The sequence below is a fragment of the Petaurus breviceps genome, unplaced genomic scaffold (genome assembly GCF_028583685.1).
Source record: "Petaurus breviceps papuanus isolate PSGF00001 unplaced genomic scaffold, PetGlider_PUasm1.0 577, whole genome shotgun sequence".
In the NCBI taxonomy this organism is placed as follows: Eukaryota; Metazoa; Chordata; class Mammalia; order Diprotodontia; family Petauridae; genus Petaurus; species Petaurus breviceps.
Window position 1 is genome coordinate 1,449,234 of NW_027186389.1, and position 16,108 is coordinate 1,465,341.

The following is a 16,108-nucleotide window of genomic DNA, read 5'->3' on the forward strand; positions in this document are numbered from 1 at the left end:
AAACAGGAAAATTGACCCTCTGGTTTGCGGTAACACACTGACTCAGAGACTGGGGTGGGGGGGACACGGAGAGGTTGAATATTGGAAGAGCAGAGAGACATGTAGAGAGATACCCCAATCACTAGCCTCCTACCTACCTCCCTACCTACTTACCTTCCTACATTAAGGTGGGCCACACAACCCACAGTTATCTCCTTCCCAGCTAAGGCTCTAGGACAGGAAGCTGCAGCTCAGAGGAAAGGATCAGACTAAGGTCACACTGCATCACGGCAGCTGTCACCATTTGGAACCTATGGCTCTTTCCCCACAGCTAGGTGGCACCATAGTGCACAGAGTGCCTGTGGCTGGGACTGGAGTCAGGAAGACTTGTCTTTCTGAGATCAGTTTTGGCCTCAGACACTTATTAACAATGTGACTCTGGACAAGTCACTTCACCCTGTTTGTTTCAGGCTCTTCATCTGTAAAATGAGTTGGAGAAAGAAATAGCACACAGTTCCATCCCAAAATAGGGTCACAGGGAGTTGGATATGACTAAACAACAATAACAAAACCTCCAAGATGCTGGGAGAGACAAAAGGGGGTAGGGGGTATCAGACATTGAGAGACGGAGTTACAGAAAGTCAGGCAGAAAGCCAGTTTCAAAGAATGCAGAAGGAGAGGTACCTCCCTCCCCTCATCCCCAGCCACCACTTCCTCAGCCTTGAGCCAGCTCACTCAAACCTGGACCTGATGCTGGCAGGAGGTAGCTGGCTGTCTCTCTTCTGTCCAGCTGTTCTCAGCCTCAGCTCGTGGGGATGCAAGGCAGGAATGGAGGGGGCCCCCAGGGCCCTGACAGCACGAAGGGCTCTGAGGGGAGAGGAGAATCTGAGTTCCGCTTGCTTCTCTATCTCACCCTCTGCCTCGATTTCCCTCTCTCAGTCTGTCTCTGTCCTATTTCTGTTTCAGACCGTCTCTTCCTGCCCTGACCTCTCTGTGTTGTCTCATTACTTTCTCAGGGCCCCTGACTCTTTGTAACTGCTTCTCTGTTCCTCACCCCCTCACCTCTCTGGCTTTGCCTTGGTTTCTCTGTGTCTCTTGATTTTTGTCTCTGTATCTCAGCCTTTTTTGTTCTTCCTGCCTCTGTCTGTTTCTCTCTTCTTGTCCGTGTCTTGGACTTTCTCTCTCTCCTTCCCACCTCCCTCTTTCTGTTTGTTTCTCCCTTGCACACAACCTCTGTCTCTCTCTCTCTCTCCCTCACAATCCCTTCTCTGTCTCTCTCTCACGGATGACCTCTCTCTGTCTTTCTGTCTCTGCCCCCCCCCCCCCCCAGTCCCTCACACACCCTTCTCTTTGTTTCTCTGTTTCTATTTCTCTCTGTCTCTCCCCTCACCCACTCTCTCTGTCTGTCTGTCTCTCCCTGTGTTTGCCTTTCTCCTTCAGTCTCTCTCTGTCCCTGTCTCTGCTTCCCTGTCTGTTTCTCTCTGCATCTCTATCAGTCTCTCTCCCCATTGACTCTCTCTCTGGCCTTCACTGTCTGTCTCCTTGTCTGTCTGTGTCTCTCTCTGTCGGCTGTCTGTCTCCATCAGTCTCTCTCTCTGTCCATGTCTGTGTCTCTTTATCTCTGTTGGTCTTTCTCTCCCTTGGCTCTCTCTCTGGCCCTGTCTCCCTGTCTCCCTCTGTGTCTCTGTACTCTCCCCGTATGCTCTCCGTCTCTCTCCCTGCTCCACCTCCCCCAGCCTGGCCAGGCCAGTCTGACCACTTTGGCCAGGGCTGGGGGTGGCGCAGGGGTCAGACTCTGATCCCACGCAGGGTGAGCCCGGGGCCTGCAGTGAGGGGCTGGGGCTCTGGGGACCCAGGATGCTGGGAAGGGTCTTCGGTTAGACAACTGGTAGGACAGACCGGGCGCCCTGGGCCGGTGGGTCGGCTGCACTCCACCCGCTGTCACTTACAGCCTTTCCTGCGTGCGCCGCGCCCCGCCCACCCCCTAGCCGGTCGGGCCTCCCAGGATCACCGAGATGCAGGCGAAGCCGAGCAAGAGCGCCGCCGCTCGCCCTGCGCAATGCACCGGCCCCTCCCCTCGCCGTAAGCCTGGAAGGGAGGTGGGGAGGGAGGGGCAACCATAGAGAGGCGGCCGTGCGCGCCAGAGAGGCGCTGCCGCGCTCGACGTGCCCGCCCATCCCGCCGCCACGTCAGGCACGCCGCTGTCGCTGGTGGCTTTCCCAGCGTGCCCCGCGGCCCGTCGGTCTTTCCTGTTTGGGCCGGTGTTCTGTAGGGTGACAGCATGGTAAGTTCGGAGGGAATCCGCCGGCATCGGCTCGGCGCGGGGCCGCAGTAGGCCGGGGCCGACCTAGCTCGGGCCCGGGGCCTCCACGGCCTCTGTTGGGGGCCCCCATTGGGGGGGGGGGGGGGGGCGGGCCCCAGGACTCGGGAGGAGATGCGGACGGCTCCGGGCGCTTAGAGATCTCTGCGGCCTCCGCCCCCCGCTCCCGCGCTTGGGGCACCCACCGGCTCGGCCTCGCTCCGGCTGCGCCGGCACCCCTTCCCCCGACACCGAGCGACAAGCGCTTAGAGATCCCTCTGCTTCTTCGCGCGGCAGGGAGTCGACATCCGCCACAACAAGGACCGGAAAGTCCGGCGCAAGGAGCCCAAGAGCCAGGACATCTACCTGCGGCTGCTGGTGAAGGTGAGGCCCGGCCGGGGGGCATTGTGGGAGTTGTAGTTCTGCCCGGCAGGGGGCGGGGGCTGGTCCAAGCGTGGTCCTTGCTTGCTGCCCCGGGGCGGGATGCATTCTGAGGGGGGCCTTCCCCTGGTCCTGCAGGCGGCTGGGGGTGCGGGGCGGGCCAGGTTCCAGACCCTGACCAGGCCGCCCCGCCTGTCCCTGCTGTCCAGCTCTACCGGTTCCTGGCCCGCAGAACCAACTCGACTTTCAACAAGGTGGTCCTGAAAAGGCTGTTCATGAGCCGGACCAACCGGCCCCCCCTGTCCCTGTCGCGCATGGTAAGTCTGGGGTCCCCGCTGGGATGGGGGAGGGCCCCTCTGGCAGCTAGCATCGCTGGCTGCGTCGGTCAGCCCTCAGCCGCCCCGTATCTGAAGCCTGCTCCAGGGCTGGTGCCCAGAGGAGGCTCTGGGAAAGTGGGCTCCTCTTGGAAAGGCCTCGATTTCCCTTCCCTAATGAGGCGAAGGATATGCTCCCCAGGTGCTGTGATGCTGCATCTCCCCCTGCGGAGCTGAGAGCTGGCAGTCAGGCAGAAGTGTGGAAGGGGCCCTTACTTTTAAAACCTCCTCCTGCCTCTTTCCCTTAGATCAGGAAAATGAAGCTTCCCGGCCGGGAAAACAAGACTGCTGTGGTCGTTGGGACGGTGACAGATGACGTGAGGATCCAGGATGTCCCCAAGCTGAAGGTTGGCACCGTGATTGCACTCCAGACTTCCAGAGAGCTGGCAGGAGGGCCTGTCTGTTGTGGAGCCAGGCCCCTGGGCCTCCTGGGCAATTCTGGCCTGCGCTGCTGGGGGGCTTAGATTGGGCTACCACCACCCCCTCCTCACCCGAGTTCTTCCCTCCCTGGAGCAGGTGTGTGCCCTTCGTGTCACTAGCAACGCACGGAATCGCATCCTCAAGGCTGGTGGGAAGATCCTCACCTTTGACCAGCTGGCCATGAGCTCACCCAAGGGCCGGGGCACTGTCCTGCTGTCTGGTGAGTTGTTGGGGGACTGTGTTTCTTCCCTTGTTTTAGGGACTGGCTTGGGGGAGGGGGCATTGCTAAACATCCTCCCTTCTCTCTCACCACTGTCAGGTCCCCGGAAGGGCAGAGAGGTGTACAGGCATTTTGGGAAGGCCCCAGGCACTCCCCACAGCCATACCAAGTGAGTCTCATGGATAGGAGAAGGATGGCAGGGGGAAGGGGGCAGGTACGTGGGCATGGGACTTGGGCTTCACACCCTGTTTCTCTTCACAGACCATACGTCCGATCCAAGGGCCGAAAGTTCGAGCGTGCCAGGGGCCGCCGTGCCAGCCGAGGCTACAAAAACTAACTCCCTTCCTCCTTGTTATATTAAAGAGTTTTGGACGACATTTTTGTGTGTGTGTCTCTGCTAATTTTGGGATCTGGGAGTGGAGGGGCTGCTGCACCGCAGGGAGGGAGCCCCTGCAGCCACCTGGGGTTCCTGACAGTTGGCCACCCAGGAAGAGTTGGCTGAAGATGTGTGCTGGCCTTGGATCCCTGGTTCTGCAGGCAGGCATGGGAGGGTGGTTTTTGGCTAGGGCCCGCCTCCTGGGACCCAGGTATCCTCCCCTTCCTCTCAAGCTCCTGCCCCACCCTCAGCACCTCCAGCATTTCTGCCCCTCCTTGTCACATGCTGTTTCCTGGTCTTAACTGACTTGATTCTTGGAAAGGACCAGAGGTCCCTTAGGGGTGCAGAGGGGTGAGGCTTGGGCCTAATGGGCACCATGGGAGCTGGCTGTCTTGGGAGCAGAAGCTGAGCTGCAGGTGAGCTGCCTTCCCTGTAGGTGCCAGGGGGCCTCTGGCTTCCCCCAAGGCCAGACCCTTCTCTCTTTACACTCCAGGGCTGGGTCCATGTTAGTCTGTTCCTTTCTCCTGGCCTAGCAAGTACTAGAATGAATGAGGTGCCAGGCAAGGGGACTCAGGTACCCACCTGCCATGCTAACGGGGTGGAGAAGAGGAAGGAAAGGCAGGGGATATGTGCACTGCCTGTGGTCAGAGGGTCCTAGGGCCATGGCCCTGGGCAGGGCTTGGGGTGGGTGATGGAGAAAGAAGTCTGAGCTGGTGGTGGGCACTGAGGAGGCTTGCTTGAGGGGAGGCTTTCTGAAGGAGGGGTTCCTGTTACCAAGATGGCCCCAGCCATACTGGGGGAGGGGGCTGGGCTCTGGGAGCTGTGTAGGAACTTGAGCAAGGCCCTTGAATTTGGTGGGGCCCCTTCTCCATCCTGTGAGGGATGTGGTTCCCTGTTCCTCCTGGGGCCCCTGGGCCTGGGGCTTAGAAGGGAAAGAAGCTATTTAGGCGGGCTGAGGTCTCCTTCCTTCTTCGCTCCACAGGACTTTGCCCCTTTCTCCCGTTCCAGGTCCTTTGGAGGCCCCAGTAGCAGGGTCTGAGGCTTGTCTCCCAGCGAGGCCACGGTGAAGGATTATTGCCTGGGTGGGGAAGGGGGACCGGCTAAACTGGCCTGTATCCGCCTGAGGGGCAGGAACCAAAGGGCAGACAGCCAGGCTGGAGCAGGGACGGCCTGAGAACGGGCAGGGCCCTCCGACAGAGTGCTGGGGGGCCAAGCTGCCTGTCCAGCCTCCCAGAAAGGGTGCCCGTGGCTGGTTCAGAGGCCAGGGGAGCCCACAGAGACTAGGCAGAGATGCAGATGTAGGGAGATGAGACAGCCCCACCGGGCGCTGGGTGGGAGATAGGGCAGGGGCTGTTCTGGGACGGGGGGAGGACATGGCAGCTTCCCAGCTGGCAGCTCTAGATGAAGCTGGGGAGGGGGCTCCAGATGAGGCCTCCCTCAGCAAGGCAGACCCCACCCTCCTGTACTCAGAAGGTCATAGGCTGGCCCTGGAGACCCTCCTGAGTGAGGGATCGGGGGCCTTCACTTCCTGCCTGCTCCGAGAGAAGCTTGTGCCTTTCCTGGCTGCCGAGGAGGTCCGGAGCCTAGAGGCACAGGCTGAGGACTGGGGGGCTGAGGACAAGGAGGGCCCGAATGGGGCGAGGGGGGCTGGCAGCCCGGAGCAGGGGAGCGGGACCTACTTCCCAGGCCTCTCAGATGAGCCGCCTCCAGACCTGGGCCTGGGCTGGCCTGAACCTCAGCCGTGGAAGGGAATCACTCGAGCACGACTCTATACCCAGCCCCCAGGGGAAGGGGACCCCTCCATCAAGGAGCTGGTGAGGAAGGCTATTCAGGAGGCCCAGAAGGTGGGTTCTGGCCCACCCCCTGCCCCTGCTTCCTGCCCCACAGAGGTTCAGGGATCTGCCATGTTCTCCTTTCCACCCCCAGCTTATAGCGGTGGTCATGGACGTGTTCACGGACCCCGATCTCCTGATGGACCTTCGTGAGGCCGCTACCCACCGCGGGGTCCCCGTTTACATCCTCTTGGACCACCGCCACCTCCCTGCCTTCTTGGCCCTGGCCCAGCAGCTGGGAGTGAACCCCCGAGCCACAGAGGTAACAGCCCTGCCCCCTCTTCCTCCTGGTCCCTGACTCTGGGGGCCGGCGCCTACCCCACGCGGTCCCTGCTCCCCTCCTCAGAACCTCGAGGTCCGAGCCCTGAAAGGCTGCAGCTTCCAGAGCCGGAGGAAGAAGCATGTGACCGGGGACATGAGAGAAAAGTTTGTGCTGGTGGATGGAGACAGTGTCATCACCGGCTCCTACAGGTCTCAGCCCCGGCCCCCCAGCCAGGCCTTGCCAGGAAAGGCCTCCTTCCTGTAGCAGAGCTGCAGGCACCAGGCAGGGCACAGACCCTGCCAGGTGCACTGCATTGTGCCCGTGTGGGTGCCCTCATAATGCTGGGCCTCCCCCTGGCCGGGGCCAGGAGCATGGCCGGCACCGGGCCACAGAGGAGCCCACATGCCAGGATGTGGGGGCCCCTCCTGTCCCCATCTTTGCCAACTTCTCGTCCCCATCTCCAAGCACTGGGCACCTGGTCTGCCTCGACCACTACACATCTGAGCACTGTCCCTCCTGCCTTTTTCCCTAGACCAGAGCTGCCCTCCCTCTCAGCTTCTTGCTGGCTCCCTCGTGCCATTACTGAATGGGCTGATAATGGAATTGAGTGGAATTCAGAGCCATGACTTTTCCGGGTCCCCCCCCAGGTCACAGGGGTTACAAGCTGATGACGTCCCCCCTTGCCCCCGGCCCCCTCCCTCCTGAGCAGTGAGGAGCGTTTGTAGTTTGGGGGGGGGGGTTTGAGGGCTTGGGGGCTGAGCATTCTCAGACTTCCTTTGCAATCCCTCCTCTCCAGTTTTACTTGGAGCGATTCCCGCCTGCACCGGAACCTGGTAACCCTGCTGACCGGGGAGATTTTGGAGGCCTTTGATAGAGAGTTCCGGACCCTCTATGCCACTTCCCAGCCTCTGTCCCCTTCCTCCGGTCCCTTCCTCAGCATCCTGGAAGGAGTACAACTGACCCGGGGTCGCCACCACATTGCCCACCGCCGCTCTGTTGCCCCTGTCTTGCTGCCACCCCAGGACGATGCACCCCAACACCACCTGGCCCACCACCAGACCTCTGAGGACTCCAAGGGGCCCTCCCCCGCTGGGCTGGCCCTAAGTGATATCTTCAGGAGCATCCAGAGGGTCCGGCCCACCAGTGGCCCCTCTCCCCGGCCCAGCCAGTCTCTCTGGGACTTGAGCTGCCTCTCCCAGGCCAGTGACGGGGATGGGAGACTGGGGAGAGAGGTAAGTGGGAGAGGGCCAGGGAGGAAGGGCTGGGAGGAGGGAGCGTAAAGGCCAGGCTGGCAGAGGGGACAATGGAGATGAGGGCAGGGGTGTGGCAGGGAAGGCCTCCGAGAGACTCAAAAGGGGGGAGACGAGACCAGGTGAGAAGGGGGCTGGGCTCTTCATCTCCAGTTGCCTTCACCCAGCGCTCCCTCCTTTGGCAAATATTTACCTTCCCAGGCACCATCGGCCACCTGCTTCCCACTCGCCCTCTGCCTCCTCCCGCCCTCAGCCCCAGTCCCTTTCTCCCAGCCCAATGCCTGTTCCCCAGGCGTTCTGCATGGCCCCTCACTCAGGCCCTCTCTCCCCCACTCCAGCCAAAGACTTCGTGGGCTACCCAAGATACACCCGCAATGACTCTGATGAGACAGCGGGGGGTGAGTGAGGACCCCAGAGCCCTGGTGCGACGGTGGGCTAACCCTGCCTGGCCCGGGACCGCCAGGAGGTTCCACTACCCATTGCCAGCCCCTCGTAGGCTCGGAGAGGATCCCGGGCAGCAAGGCCGTGGGCAGCCTGACTGGGGTAGCCAAGGGGCCAGCCACTGAGCCCACCCCCACCAGTGAGCACACTCCTGTTCTAGGGTCCCACTGATGTACTTCCCAGAAGCTCTCTGGGGGAGAGCCAGAAGGCCTGGGACTTCTCTAAAGGGGGTCACCCTGGGTGGAGAGCCCTCTAGGAGTGGACAGAGGGAGCAGAGATGAGTCAGCGAGCGCCAGCCTTGGGCCCCTTGAGAGGAGGAAGCCTGGAGGATGAAAACCGAGCCCCTCCAGCTGGGAAGCTGCCCTTCCCACTTCTCAATTCCACTCCCCCTCAAGCATGAAGGCAGGCTCTGGTGTCCTGGGCCCCTTGTCTGGGAGGGCCTGCTCTGAATCACCTGCCTGCCACCCAAGTGCCCTCCCCTGCCTTTGGAAAGGACCCAGGCACACCCTGAGCCTAGCTCTGACTCAGGGGCCTTCCCACTCCTTTGGCACCTGCTGCACCTTCCTGGTACCTCCTCCCACAGTGGGATGCTGGGCCCCAGCTCTGCCTCCACCTGGCCCGGGCCTGGCAACATCCCTGGCCTCTCCCATTAGCTCCCCTCCATTCTGGGCCCACACCTCCCCAGGCCCCCGAAGTAGCTTAGGAATGAACTCGGGAGAAGGGTCAGGGGCTGGTCTGGTGTTTATTTCCAGGGGTTACACGTCCCAGGCCCCTGGGACGAGGGCAGAGCTGCTGTCCCCAGGGTCTTCATCCCAAGGGAAGGTGGTCTTCAGTCCCTGCATCTTTTCTCGGTAGACTTGGTCAAAGACTTCACAGTGGGTGGCAGTGAAATGGTTCTTCCAGTCACCACATACCCCTGGGGCAACAGGAAGGGGGAGGGGAGTCAGGGCTGGCCCCAGGCAGTCCTCCAGACATCCTAGCTGTGTGACAGATGCCTGAGCTCAGCCTCAGTTTCCCCCCTCATGAAATAAAGTCTTGGAGGGCAGAGACTGTCGTTGTAGCCTCATGACCCAGCACCCAGAAGGCCAGAATTGTCAGTAAACATTCAACTGAATACTTCTCCACTCTGGGCCTGGCTCCCCTCCCTGGATATTAAGTCCTCAGACTCTGAAAAGTTGTTGAATCCTTTCTCCAGCACTCAGTTCCTGCCCACCCCCTCCTCAACCAGGGCTGGCCATGGCCCCTCCCATCTGGCCATCCCCGCCCCCCCCGCCCCAAGCCGCCCCCTCTGTTGGGCCATGCCCCCTGACCTTTCCGGAGGAAGGCCCCCTGGCGATGGTCCAACAGGATGGAGGGCAACAACGTATAATTACACATGGTGTTCTCTTTCATGGCCCGGAAAGCTGAGTTCTGCACCACCGAGTCCAGGGCCGCCTCTTCCAAAGGATGGCCCAGGAATTCAGAGACGCGCTGCACGGAGGCCCGGAGGTCCTGTGGGACAGGACGGAGGGGCTGTCAGGGGCTGGGACAGGGCGAGCTGGACAAAGAAGCACCAACCAGGCCCGGCCCCTCCTCCACGGGACCAGCAGCCCTGCTCCCAGGGGCGCTGCCTCAGTTTCCTCTAGTGTAAAGTAAGGGAATTAGGCTCAGACCCCTTCCAGTCTACAGAGTGCCCCACAAAGGACAGCATCCCTGGGCTGGCAGCACCCAGCACAGGGGCAGACACGGGATGTGTGCGCAGAGGGCTCCAGAGAACACATCCCCAGCCCTGCCTGCTGCCAGCTCCAGCCTTCTCCGTTTCTGTCTCTCTCCCTCCTCTCCTCTCTCTCTGTCTGTCTCTGTCATCAGTACCTCTGTCCCCATCTCTGCCTGCTTCTTGTAGATCCCCTCCCTCTGCATGTCCCTCCAGGTCTCTCTTCTTTGATCAGCCCTAATAGCCAATACTTTGAAGACTGATGGGCATCCCCGTTAGCCAGGTTCTGTGTGTGGCCAAAGCCACAAGCTGCTTGCCATCTAGTGGGAGCTGTGACTTCTGCAGCTAACGAAAAGACGAGGGCTGGCCGTGGGGTCACAGAGGGGCCCCTGGGCTCTGGGAAGGTGTGAAGAGAAAAGGAACGAGGAAGACTTTAAGGAGGAGGGGGCTCTGGTCTGAGCTTGGAAGGAAGAGAGGAGAGATGGACACATCCCAGGGCCTGATTCCCTGCAGCGGAAGAAGCAGGAGACCTGGGCCACAGCCATGGAAGAGTGGGGAGCTGGGAGAAACAGGGCTGGAAGGCAGTGGGGCCTGATGGGGAGGGCACTTAGCATGCAGACTCTGTCATTCATGACCCTCTTGGACATCAGCGGGAGACTTCAGGGCCGGGGAGGAAATGGTCCAGCCTGTGCCCCACGGTGGCTTTTTGGGTGCCCATGAGCAGGAGGGACGGAGAGGGAGAAGGAGGCCAAAGAGGTCCGCAGAGGAGCCTCTGATCTTGGGGTAGCAAAAAACTGGAGATGGGATATAGGCAATCCCGGTTGAGGCCACAAGATGGCGCAAGAGACAAAGAGTTAGCGCTGGAGTCAGGAAAACCTGAGTTCAAATCCACACTGGGGTAGCCCTGGGCAAATTAGTTAAGCACTGTCCGCCTTAATTTCCCCATCTGTAAAATGAAGATAGTAACCTCCCAGAGTGGTCGTGAGCACAAGAGAAATATTTGCAAAGAGCTATGTAAATATTAGGGCCGTGAGCTGGATAGAACCTGGACTCAGAAGACTCCTCTGTGAGTGAGTTCATATATGGCCTCAGACATGGACTAGCTGTGTGACTCTGAGCAAGTCACTGCACCCAGTTTGCCTCAGTTTCCTCATGTGTAAAATGAGCTGGAGAAGGAAATGGCAAAGCATTCTAGTGTCTTTGCCAAGAAAACCCCAGATGGGGTCACAGAGAGTGGGACAGGACTAAAACAAAGGAACTAACCAAAAAACCAAAAAGGAAATATTAGCTATTGTTATCAAACAAGAATAAAAAACTTCCTTAAACATGGGGGCCTTCATATGCAGTACTGCAAGGAAAGCTGAGCCAAGTGAACAGTATACCTGACGGCTACAGAAATGCAGTAAAAACCAGCCTTAGAAAAGCAGCTAAGCTCACGTTTTAGGAAAACACAGAGCTCTCTTGCTCTCTCTCTCTCAAGAGAGGTGGGGGACTACAGGTGTGGAAGGTGGCATGCGCTGACCCTCTTGCTTTTTCCATGTGTATGTGGGAGCACTGTAATCAAGGGACTTCTGGGATCAGAATGAAGGAAGCCCTTTCTCTGTGGACACTGTGTTGTATGAGCTTGTGAGTGCCTTGTGGAGAGGAGGAAGTCAGCTCCTCACCAAATCTCAGTGTGTAGGGGTGCCCCCAGGAATCATGACCAGCTCTCACTGTTGTGGGACGGGTTATTTGGAGAGGAACCTCTCCTTTGCTGGGGCTGTTGAGAGGGTGTCTGCCCCCCCCTTCAGACTTTGTGGGTACAGAAGCACGAGGAGGTGGCAAGCAGACTGGCCAGGCGGTGAACAGTCCTGTGGTGCCTCAAAGGCGGCCCCTGAGTTCAGAGTAGGGCCATTTCCTGGGGAGTGGGCTTCTGGGAGAAAGAAGAGAATTCTGTACCCTCCAGTGAAAGGAGCAGGTGAGAACCTGGCCCTCTACAGGCTCTGACAAGAAGGGATGGCTTGACTAGCAGCCCCAGGTAGACCTTCCTTCTCCAAGGGTCACAGATATAGAAAACTCGAAGGGATGTCTGAGATCGCCAAGGCCAGCACCCTCATTTTGTAGATGAGAGACTGAAGGTCAGTCATTTGTCCATGGTCGTCGTTGTTGCTTCGTTGTGGCTGACTCTCCTTGACCCCCTTTAGGGTTTTCTTGGACTGGGGTGGTTTGTCATTTCCTTCTCCAGCTCATTTTATAGATGAGGAAACCAAGGCAAATGGTAAAATGACTTGCCCAAGGTCACACAGCTAGTAAGCATCTGAGGCCAGATTTGAACTCAAGAAAATGGGTCTTCCTGGTTTTGGGTCCAGCACTGTATCCACTCTGCCACCCAGCTACCCTTCTCCAGGGTCCATAGCTAATAACTGTCTGAGGCAGGATTTAAACCCATTTCTTATTAACTCCAAGTCTAGTGTTCTAAACACTACCCAACACTGTCCCCTACAGAGTAGTTACAAGGCTGAATGTCTACATGTTTCCCTGTGAGGGTGAAAGGGGCTCATCTAAATATTAGGGTGTTGCCTGTCTTGCAGCTCCAAGTCTGTTTCCCTTTCAGACAGAGCCCAACTCATAGGGTGGGGCTATAATGAGAAGAGTTAAGGATCAGTAGGCCCCACTGGAGAGGTCCTTGAGCAGCTGTTATGAACCCTTTTGAGCTTTGTGGTGTCCTGTAAGTACTTAAGGCATCTTCTGTAGAGTGGAATAGGACTGACCTATACTGAACATCTGCACTGTAACCTTGAGTGCTTATACAGGACCTAGGGATGCCCTCTATTCACATCTGCAAAAACCTTGACATAGGCTGCATCTCGAGATTTTCCCAGTTCAAACTCTGGGTGGTAGAATAATGAGCCAAAGAAATTTTTTCTTTTTTAAAGCAATCGGGGTTAAGTAACTTGCTCAAGGTTACACAGCCAGTTATTTCTGGGTGTGGTGCTGAGTATCTGAGCCCGGATTTGATCCCCAGGTCATCCCAACACTGGAGCCGGTGCTCTTACTCGCTGAGCCACCTGGCCGCCCCTAAGCCATTGGGGTTAAGTAACTTGCTCAAGGTTACACGACCAGGTGTTTCTGGGTGGGTGCTAAGTGTCTGAGCCCGGGATTCGATCTCTAGGTCATCCCAACACTGGAGCCGGTGCTCTTACTCGCTGTGCTACCTGGCCGCCCGAGCCAAAGAAATATTGACATTTGGTGCCAGCCTCTGAGACTGGACCAAGTCTGTGTGGGCCTAGATCACAAAACTCTAGGCCACAGATTGCACTTTGTAATTGGAAGAGTTTGGGGTCGGTATTTGAGGAGATAACTGGTATAAGAACCAAAAGGCGCCGAGGAACCTTAAGGCAAATAAATGAAATCTTATGTTGGAGAGGAGAGAGTGCAAAAAAGGAAACGATCCCCAGATCTGCTGCAGCCCAAGGCAATGTGGCCTGGGGCCATAGAAATGTGGAGAAGGGGTCTACTGTGAGAGAGGTGAGGACTGACTGTGGATGGGGAAGGGGAAGAGCACTCTGAGATTCCAAAGGGAGGGGGTCTGGCTGTGCCTCCCAAGACAGGGAACCAGAGAAAAAGGGCAGAGAATGGGGGAAAATGAGCATTTGTTTTGGAAATGGTAAGAGAGAGGTGCTTGTGGAATGTCCTTCCTGGTTCCCTTACATTCAGCCTGTGTCTTGTCTCTTGCTGCCCTGACCCACTTCTCTATGTGCCTTCAGGAAGTCTGGCCCCCACCTAAGTGGGCCCTCCCTCCTCCCAGCTTTCCTGGTCTTCCAGGCTGAACCCTCAGCATCAATGTGGCCCTTCTATCTCTCCCCCACTGAGAGCCTGCCCCACATCCAGCTGCCAAGGCTTGCCAATGGCAGCTCCATGATAAATCTCACACTGGGCATCCTAGGAGCTCCCACACCCTCCTCTCAAATCCAGGCTTTCTTGCCACCAGTCTCTCATCTCGACAAACTCCATTTGACACTCCATCCCCAAGATTTTGCTAATGATCTGCTCTGGTCACATCCTTCAGCAGTTTTCCAGAGCCAGCCAAGTAAAGTGAGAAGCATGTGAGGTTCCCAAGCTAGCATTGCCTGACTTTGTACTCTCCCTACTCTGGTGGATGTCTACACCATCCCTGGTCCTTGAACTGTCCTCTCTCATTGCCTTGCCCTTTCACAAGACTGTCCCCATGCCTGAAAGGGATCCCCAACTCTCAGCCTGCTCTTCTCTCAAACAAAGCACCTGGCACATGGCAAACACTACATAAATGTTAGTGACTGATGATGATGAAGGCCAGCCCAGGGGTACCTCATCCAGGGAGCCTTCCCTCAGCTCCCCACCCTTCCACCCAAGCCCCAAGTGGAAGTGATTTCATCCACCTGTAATTTCCCAAGTGGCTTCATTTAACTCTCACAAAGCTCTGGGCTGGGAGGGACCTTGGAGGTATCTTGTCCAACCCGTCTCTGAACAAGGATCCCTTCTACAACTTGCCGGACCAGTGGGAAGCCAGACTCTCCTCTAAGGTGTCTAGTGAGGGGAAGCTCCCTACTACTCAAGGCAGCCCCTCCTACCTTTGGTCTGCAAGCATGGATCAAGCCCTCACTACCTGCCAGGCATTTGGCTAATCTCTGGAGCTATGAAAACAGGAAAAACCAATCCCTGGAAGGTCACAGTCTAATGGGAAGGACAACATGTAAATAAGTGGGTGCAGTCAAGATACATTCAGAGTAGATGAAGGTAAGTCTGAAAGGGAAGGCATTAGCAGTTGGGGGCTGGTAGAATCCCGACTGACAAAAGCCTTTTGAACAAAGTGGCTTTGGAGCTCTGTCTTCAAAGAAATCAGAGAAGGAGGGAAAGTATTCCAAGCAGGGGGCACAGCTGATTCAAAGGTATGGCGATGGGAGGTAACATGTGAGGAAGAGCAAATAAGCCAGTTCATAGAGTGTTTGGAGGGGAGTGAAGTATAAACAGCCTGGGAAGGCAGGAAGGGGACTGACTGTGAAGAGCTTTCAGTGCCTTTATGTAATGACTATATTTGATCTTGGAGGTAACAGGGAGTCACTGAAGTTTATGAGGGGAGGGAGGAGATGTATGATATAGTCAGAACCACACTCTGGCATCTGAGCGGAGGAGAGATTGGAGTGGGGCAGGGAGGTCAGTTAGACTATCGCAGTAGTAAGATGAGGGAGCCAACGATGACCATGAGCTTGTGAGCCCAGGGGATGGGGATGATGGTGGCCTTGGGGACCAAGCAAGTGCAGAAGGTTCAGGGAGAGGGTAGGAAAGAAAATGAGTCCAGTTTTTGATGTCCATGGGCCATACAGATGGAGATTGTAGTGAGGGATGTAGGACTCTAGGTTAGAAAGAGGTCAGGGCTGGATGAGAGTTCTGAAAATCATTAGCATTGAGTCTATAGGAGTTGGAATCACTATGGGAGAGTACTGAGGAAAAGAGAATGGGATGGGGGACGACTCTCATTATGGGGGAGCTGTCCCCAATCTCAGGCAGTGAGAGAGGCACACTGTATTCTCCCTACCTTGAGACCTTTCCCCATACTGATTGCCCCTAAGGACGTCCTCCAGGGCATCCCCATGTTTGCCTGGTTCTTCCTTCTACCACAGGCATAAGTGGACATGTCTTATAGTGTGCAAGAGGCAATGCTTGGAGGGGAAAGCTTATGTCTTGTCCCATTCCTGTACCCTCAGCCTAGAGCATACGGTCCTGTATGTTGCAGGGGATTAAATTGAGCCACACTGTCATCATTGATAACCTTACGTGTTTGTCAAGCACCCATTGAGCCCCACATCCATTCTGTCAGGCAGCCTAGCCACAGGCTAAAAAAACCCATCTGACAGGGCAGGAAAGGGGGTCCAAAGAGAGGACATGGATTTGTAGGGAAGTGGGAACTTGTGGTCTCATATCCCTGGTCCCTGCCCTCCACCCAGGGACTGAGGAAGAGAGCGGGAAGTGAGGGGGTGAAGGCAGAGGGAGGGGCGAGGATGTGAGGGGCCGAAGGGAGAGGGGCAGGGAGGTGGGAGCTGAAAAGGGAGGAGGGAGGAGGGGAGGGGCTGAAGGGGGAGGGGCAGGGGTCCAGACAGACAGTTTGCTGACCTCTTGCAGTTCTTCATAAGTGATAAACAAAAAGTTGTCCTTTCCCTCCATTCGCATCCATCCCTTTATGTGATCAAACCAGGAGCCATATTGTACTGAGAATTGGGGGGAAAGGACACAGGAGCGTCAGGGGCCTGGGCCATTGGTTCCCATGGCCCCCCTGCCTCCCCCCAGGCTGCGATAGGGCCTCATCACCCTCCAGCGTCCTTCCACCCCCACCCTCCACCTTCCACTACCCATTCCCTCCATCTCTGGGCCTGCCTTCCTCCTCACTGAATCTCTCTCAGTGTTCTCTTATTCAGTCTTGTCTTTGTCCTGTCTCCACCTTTCCTCTGTCCTCCCTCCCTTTCTCCCTCCTTTCCTCTCTCTCCCCCCTCCACCCTCTTCTCTCTCTTCTCTTCTCTTCTCTTCTCTTCTCTTCTCTTCTCTTCTCTTCTCTTCTCTTCTCTTCG

The 16,108-nt window shown here is 57.2% G+C and overlaps 4 protein-coding genes across 6 annotated transcripts in view; 2 read left to right on the forward strand and 2 right to left on the reverse strand.

Moving 5' to 3' along the window:
- SPHK2 (sphingosine kinase 2) overlaps window positions 1-2,018 on the reverse strand; it is an 8,068-nt gene extending 6,050 nt beyond the window's left edge. The window contains exons 1-2 of one of the 2 annotated variants that reach the window (XM_069103425.1): window positions 1,042-2,018; window positions 721-846 (exon numbers count right to left, since the gene is read on the reverse strand). The gene's annotated coding sequence lies outside the window, so the exon portion shown is untranslated. Of the gene's footprint in view, window positions 1-720 lie in introns of both variants that reach the window. The other variant, XM_069103424.1, reaches the window with a different exon arrangement.
- Window positions 2,019-2,105: 87 nt separating this feature from the next.
- RPL18 (ribosomal protein L18) lies at window positions 2,106-4,050 on the forward strand. The gene is made up of 7 exons (XM_069103440.1): window positions 2,106-2,263; window positions 2,576-2,662; window positions 2,869-2,976; window positions 3,282-3,380; window positions 3,550-3,673; window positions 3,773-3,842; window positions 3,935-4,050. The coding sequence occupies exons 1-7, from the start codon at window positions 2,261-2,263 to the stop codon at window positions 4,008-4,010; spliced, it is 567 nt and encodes a 188-aa protein (XP_068959541.1). The 5' UTR covers window positions 2,106-2,260; the 3' UTR covers window positions 4,011-4,050.
- A 125-nt stretch (window positions 4,051-4,175) lies between these two features.
- Window positions 4,176-8,406, forward strand: FAM83E (family with sequence similarity 83 member E). Of its 2 annotated transcripts, none has more exons than XM_069103427.1 (6): window positions 4,176-4,465; window positions 5,032-5,893; window positions 5,976-6,143; window positions 6,228-6,352; window positions 6,940-7,375; window positions 7,732-8,406. In XM_069103427.1, the coding sequence occupies exons 2-6, from the start codon at window positions 5,423-5,425 to the stop codon at window positions 7,957-7,959; spliced, it is 1,428 nt and encodes a 475-aa protein (XP_068959528.1). In that variant the 5' UTR covers window positions 4,176-4,465; window positions 5,032-5,422; the 3' UTR covers window positions 7,960-8,406. The 2 variants fall into 2 exon arrangements, with proteins under 2 accessions (XP_068959528.1, XP_068959530.1); XM_069103429.1 differs by having other exon boundaries at window positions 5,058-5,893.
- Window positions 8,407-8,557: 151 nt separating this feature from the next.
- SULT2B1 (sulfotransferase family 2B member 1) overlaps window positions 8,558-16,108 on the reverse strand; it is a 125,706-nt gene continuing 118,155 nt past the window's right edge. Inside the window, exons 6-8 of the mRNA XM_069103432.1 lie at window positions 15,657-15,751; window positions 9,145-9,325; window positions 8,558-8,750 (exon numbers count right to left, since the gene is read on the reverse strand). Coding sequence (XP_068959533.1) covers window positions 8,590-8,750; window positions 9,145-9,325; window positions 15,657-15,751 — 437 coding nt within the window. The 3' untranslated portion in view covers window positions 8,558-8,589. The remainder of the gene's footprint in view (window positions 8,751-9,144; window positions 9,326-15,656; window positions 15,752-16,108) is intronic.

What these genes read in the sequence shown, in the direction of transcription:
- RPL18 (XM_069103440.1), top strand. An exon ending in ACCTGCGGCTGCTGGTGAAG is followed by an intron (nt 2,663 to 2,868) that starts GTGAGGCCCGGC and finishes CCTGCTGTCCAG; the next exon opens with CTCTACCGGTTCCTGGCCCG. An exon ending in ACTCCCCACAGCCATACCAA is followed by an intron (nt 3,843 to 3,934) that starts GTGAGTCTCATG and finishes TTCTCTTCACAG; the next exon opens with ACCATACGTCCGATCCAAGG.
- FAM83E (XM_069103427.1), top strand. Translation starts at nt 5,423, where the DNA reads ATGGCAGCTTCCCAGCTGGCAGCTCTAGATGAAGCTGGGGAGGGGGCT. An exon ending in CTATTCAGGAGGCCCAGAAG is followed by an intron (nt 5,894 to 5,975) that starts GTGGGTTCTGGC and finishes TTCCACCCCCAG; the next exon opens with CTTATAGCGGTGGTCATGGA. An exon ending in GTCATCACCGGCTCCTACAG is followed by an intron (nt 6,353 to 6,939) that starts GTCTCAGCCCCG and finishes CCTCCTCTCCAG; the next exon opens with TTTTACTTGGAGCGATTCCC.